Source organism: Bidens hawaiensis, unplaced genomic scaffold, assembly GCF_021521415.1.
Source record: "Bidens hawaiensis isolate Kalapana, Puna unplaced genomic scaffold, B.hawaiensis_p1.1 tig00023981_1, whole genome shotgun sequence".
In the NCBI taxonomy this organism is placed as follows: domain Eukaryota; kingdom Viridiplantae; phylum Streptophyta; class Magnoliopsida; order Asterales; family Asteraceae; genus Bidens; species Bidens hawaiensis.
The window spans coordinates 244,356-249,766 of record NW_027493766.1 but is presented as its reverse complement, the minus strand read 5'-3'; the positions used below and the strand labels follow the sequence as shown (position 1 = coordinate 249,766).

General features: G+C 33.9%; 1 protein-coding gene across 1 annotated transcript; it reads right to left on the bottom strand.

Annotated features, from left to right (window-relative positions):
* Positions 1-859: 859 nt before the first annotated feature.
* On the bottom strand, positions 860-3,141 carry LOC143568364 (uncharacterized). Its single transcript, XM_077054537.1, has 5 exons — positions 2,988-3,141; positions 2,832-2,905; positions 1,815-2,735; positions 1,514-1,726; positions 860-1,435 (listed from the first exon to the last, which is right to left on the bottom strand). Exons 1-5 carry the CDS (start codon positions 3,070-3,072, stop codon positions 860-862), a joined length of 1,869 nt encoding a protein of 622 aa, XP_076910652.1. The 5' UTR covers positions 3,073-3,141.
* Between the last annotated feature and the right edge of the window lie 2,270 nt (positions 3,142-5,411).

The following is a 5,411-nucleotide window of genomic DNA, read 5'->3' as shown; positions in this document are numbered from 1 at the left end:
TACTATCATTATTATTATGTAATGGTTACATTCACATACTAGAAAATATGAAATATATTAATAGCTAAGAAATTCATATTATTACCTAAATAATATATTGCGTTTAAAAGTAACATTAAAAGAAATTCATTATAGGGTTGTATCTTTAAGATTGAAATTTATTAGTTAAAATAAAAAATATTATAAATAAAAAGAAGGTTTATGAATATTGTTTGTAACTGATATCATCTAACACCCTACACGTCTAAATCACAATCTAACACCATACACCTCTTATACCCATAAAAATTTTTAAAACTAATCCTAATCCTAATCCTAATCCTATTCCAATACCCAATCGAATGCATGAATTTTCAAAAATCTCGGGTAGTCGGGTACTGTTAAAATTTTCGGGTTGCCAGATTACCATCCCTTTATTACCACTACAGAAATATTAATTTCAGTAAATGAGAGATGATCATGCCTTTCACATCTATGTATATGACTAACACGTGCAGAGAGTATATAAATGATGTGTCAAAACATTAACCGAATTACATAAATCATGTCATCAGCAGAATTAAGCTTGTTTACACAACCGAGTTATAGAACCAAATGTAAACCAAAGAAGGTAAAAACATCGGTATTTCATGATGATCCCATGACACAAAGCAAGAACAAAAAGGTAAAAAGGTTTACACACTGTATTTTTCTGATTAGTATCACCCCCAAAACACAATTTAACCCCAAAATAAAATAAAGATCAACACCTTCCCCTATCACCTACCAATACCATAACCACCCTCAACTGAAAATTGTACAATTCCCAGGCACAAAATATCATTCTCAAACCCATGTAATGTATATTCCACCACCCTTTTTAACCTTTCTTAATCCCCATTTTACCTTCCTTAACCTGAAAAGCATTTGTATCAAGTGGGATTGTCCCCACAGTCAAAAACCCAGAAGATTCACCATACCCGTTGACTTTGACCGGCATTGTCCCCACAGTCAAAACACTGACAGGCTCGCTCGACACTGCAGAAACACTGGCACCGCCACCGCCACCACCACCACCACTCTCTCCAGGCTTACTTCCTACCTGCTCTGAAGATATAGATAGTGACTTCAACTGTAAAATATTTTCATGTAACTTTCCATCAACTGATTTTCTATCATCATTTTTTGCAGTATTATTATTGTCTGAAGTATTTATATCATTTTCCTTTTCAGATTTCTCATCTGACCCGTAACCATAGTAATTAGTAAGCTTGCGTGGAGGATGTAGAACAGGCACAAATACCGGGGTACCAAAGCTTTTAACTAGTAATCGCGCCTTTTCTTCTTGCAGTATTTTTTGTCTGTTCTCATAATACATGAAGTCGTCAAGTATAGACGTCTTCCTTGCATAGTTCTTGAATACTTTTAACATCTCTATACCTTTTTTAAACTTAATCTGCAAATAACCAACTGGTATGAGCAAAAATACTGTAAAAAAGAACAGAAAAAGCAAGTGTTTAGATAGAGAATTAACCTCCTGCGTGTCACGACTATTTGTAACCGGTTTATGCTCGTTGTTCTCTAATATTATGTGTCGGAAGTGGGGATTCGGTACATCTTTTACAAAATGCCACTTAACCGGGAAACTTCCGCTCCATTTGTCTTGCTGCCAAAAATCCATATCTTTATGAAAATCTACTCGCCCCGTCATTTCAGCAACACCACAAAACTGCCCGCTTGCGTTAACCTATTAACAACAATAAAAAGGGTAAAAAAATAATTTTTTGTCAACAAATTCTAGCGAATAAAATAAGGACAATAAAATTGTAACTTACAGAGAAAAAGAGAAAGATAGGACAGCCTTTAGAGCCTCCAACTGATAACTTCTGGGCTTCTTCATAGGCGTTATTCAGTTTCTTGTTTCCATTAGGTGTAGATGACCATACATTATATTTGATACTTTTATGAACATCATCTTCACTATATGACTTTATAACAAAGAACTTTGCATTCACATAATCAACAGGGAAATCATCCTTGTTAAACTGGTCCATGAAAATAGTAATATTTCCTTGGGCATCAACATTTCCAGCCCTAGTTGAGTAAGCTTTAACTGTCAACTGAGTATTTGATGAAGGTGTTCTCGGACCACGATTCTGTTCACCCAAAGTATTAGGGTTTCCATTCACATCATTGGTAGTTTTCCCATAAGGTAACTTTGAACGAACCTTATCACTTGAACATAAGTTAGACAAACTATTACCAGAAGGAACGGTATCTTTAAACTGGAGTGCTTGTGATGACGCTGGACCAGAAACAGGAATAGAAGAAGTTATCTTGTTCGGTCCATTGCTACTTTTTAAGCCTTCTGAAACTTTCCCAATGGCATTTGTGTGATTTGAAGAACCTCTTCCGGGATTCATGGTATATGTTGCAGATGCTGATAATGAGTTGCTGTTGGCACCTGATGAATCAATCCTAGTAGCAGTAGATGCAGCCGTGTCCATGAACTGGTCTGCAGTGGCAGTTGTGTAAGTGTCCATGCCAGGCTGGACAACCATGGGATAATAAGCGGTTGGTGTGGAACTGTTTTCATACGAGGGAACATAATATTGTTGTGCAGCCACATAAGAGCCATCAGCTCCTATCATAGCACCAGGAATGTAAGGATTGTAAGGGTTATACGGAGACTGTGCATAATCATATCCATAGCTAGATGTATAATACACATAAGGGTAACTTTCTGTCTGTGAGCCCTGAAAATAAAAGCAGATAGTATGAGTACAAATAGATTTAACATAAACTTTGTCCAAAATCAATAAACGATTAAGATATTAAGATCATATGCTTACTACGAACTGGATATTCTGACCATCCACACCAAAAACTCTATGTTGGTCATCCCAATCACCAGGCGATTCCAATCCTGTTCATGAAAAACATAAGAAACTTGTGCAGAGCAGAAAGGCAAGAATTGGTATTATCATTGATTAAAATCTGACATTTACCTGTACAAATATAGCCATAACCGGTAGCAGAAGGATAATACATGCCCTGATCAACAACGTACTCTGGAGCACCTTCGTTATACATGGCTTCAAGTGGTTCAATAAGTGGAGTTGTCAACTGAGGTTTAGGGTTAGTAGTGCCTTGAATCTGAAAACAAAAAGAACATTAGCATCATATCAAAATCATAACCACACACACACGTTATATTCTGTCTGTAACTTATATACATGTTTTAGCATTATCTTATTTACCAGGCAAGCATCTGTATTTCCATTTTCATAAGCATCATACACATCCATTCCAGACTGTAAAACCATCCATATCCAGCACGACTCAAAACACATAAACATCAAACTTGCTTATTTACAAACAAACAAACAAGGGCAAAATTGAAACCCTAAAAAAATCTCATAGTCATCAAACAACAGACAATCATAACTTCCACATAAACACAAATAAATAATAACAAAGCAGTGCAAAATGAAACGCCCTAGAATCTCATAAGACGCAATCATTCAAGCACATAAACACAGATAACAAAATGATTATATTACAAAACACGCACATATAACAGTAAGCAAAATCAAAGCCCCAAACCCTAGCGTTGATGAAAACAAGAATTAAGAGAGAATAGTTTGCAGAAAAGCAATCGAGAAGAGGATAGGTACCTTTAGAAAGGAGAGAAGTAAATTAAGCCATGGGAGGAGAGAGGAAACTGCATAGTTTGCAGGAGAATTGAGAAAACCCTAACCCTAACCCTAGGAGAGAGAGAGAGAGAGAGAGAAAGAAAAGAAAATGGTGGGAGGGAGGGATTGATTCACCGGATGGATCGGAGGAGGAGAGGAAGCCCTTTCCTTTCCTTTCCTTTCCTTTCCTTTACTTAAGATTATTATTATTATTATTATTATTATTATTATTATGCTGTTCCAAAGAAAAAAAAACTTATTATTATTTGTGGTGGGGAAAACTATCCTCTTTTTCTCTCTCTACGACGTCGTCTGTCTTTATTAACTTCCTCCCCCTCCCCAAATTGTATTCCTATACGCTCCTTCTTAATTCATTTTTGTTTTTCAAACTTTAAAATTCTAAAAATGTTCTTTCAGAACACGTTTTTAACTACGTGTTTGGAAGCCGGCAACATAATTGGATGTCAAAAACGTGTTTAGCCTCAAAAAACACAGTCGCAAACGTGTTTAGAAGGAACATTTATGGGATCTTAAAGTTTAAATATTTTAAGAATTTTTGTTTGAATAAAGTATTTTTGTAAAATTATACGATGCAATTTATGTGTGCTAAAAACAAGATAATAATATTTTCCTATTTATTTTTCTATTCAAGTTAAAGACTAGAACGTTGTCAAACAATAAGGTCGCCATTTTTTTGAGAAATAAAATATGATAAATTGTTGGATTATTAAGCTTCGAGAAAGGCCTGGGGGATTATGGAATTGTATATATGGGTATTAATTGACATCATATCTGTTCCAAAAATAAAATACTTTAGAATATAATTTAATTTAATTTAATGGTATTTTGGTTGTTTGTTCTAAATTTAGATTTTTGTGTTAACTAATAATAATAATAATAAAGTAACAAAACTTGTGAATATTAGAATATAACCTAAGCATTGTTGCAAAAATCGCGTTTAGGAACCGAGTATTTGAAAGTTTCCCCAACTAGGCCGAGTATTTGTGACTCTATAGTCAACCAACTGATAGCGTCTAGCAACTTCTGCTACCGTAGGTGTATAGACATAAGGTTAACGCTAATAGTTTACTATTGACAAATTGATGAAATAGAAAATATATTTAAACATAATCTATTTAAAATTTATTTAATAATAGAAATTACAAAAGGAAAGGAAACTTCGTGGGAGTAGCCTTTTCTTGGGCGCCAAGGCAGAATTATGTGTGTATTTCGAATGCTGTCTCATGTACCTTTTTAATTAAAAATAAAACACGTACATAATATTATGTAGGAATAGTTTGGAATTGTCGGTCGGGGTAAACGAGTTTCTAACGATGAGTTTATATCAAACAGTGGTGATTGACGAAGCTTGGACTTAATTAAGGAGTGGCCGAATTCCTGAAATAAAATATATATTTCGAGGTGTCTGAACTCAATACCAATAAAAATTTTAAGACGAAATAGTAAAAAAATTATATATATATAGGAAGAAAATCAAGAAAAAACTTATCTTTAAACAGAAAACTTAAAAACTCCTAAAGAATTAATTTTAATTAAAAATAAAAAATATTTTCAAATTTCTAATTTTGCCTTTATTCTTATATTTTCTTACCCTTTGCTCGAAAAAAAAATCGTTGTAATACACATACGTATTACTGTGCGATAACGTTGTATTACACATGTGTATTACTATGTATTTTTTAGTTTAATAGTGTTTAATTGTATATATTGTGTATT

Bases quoted from the DNA above. Each gene is read 5' to 3' on its own strand.
- LOC143568364 (XM_077054537.1), bottom strand. From the start codon at position 3,072: ATGTATAACGAAGGTGCTCCAGAGTACGTTGTTGATCAGGGCATGTAT. The intron at 2,736-2,831 runs GTAAGCATATGA...TTTTATTTTCAG, and splicing joins GTCAGAATATCCAGTTCGTA to GGCTCACAGACAGAAAGTTA. The intron at 1,436-1,513 runs GTTAATTCTCTA...GGTTATTTGCAG, and splicing joins ATAGTCGTGACACGCAGGAG to ATTAAGTTTAAAAAAGGTAT.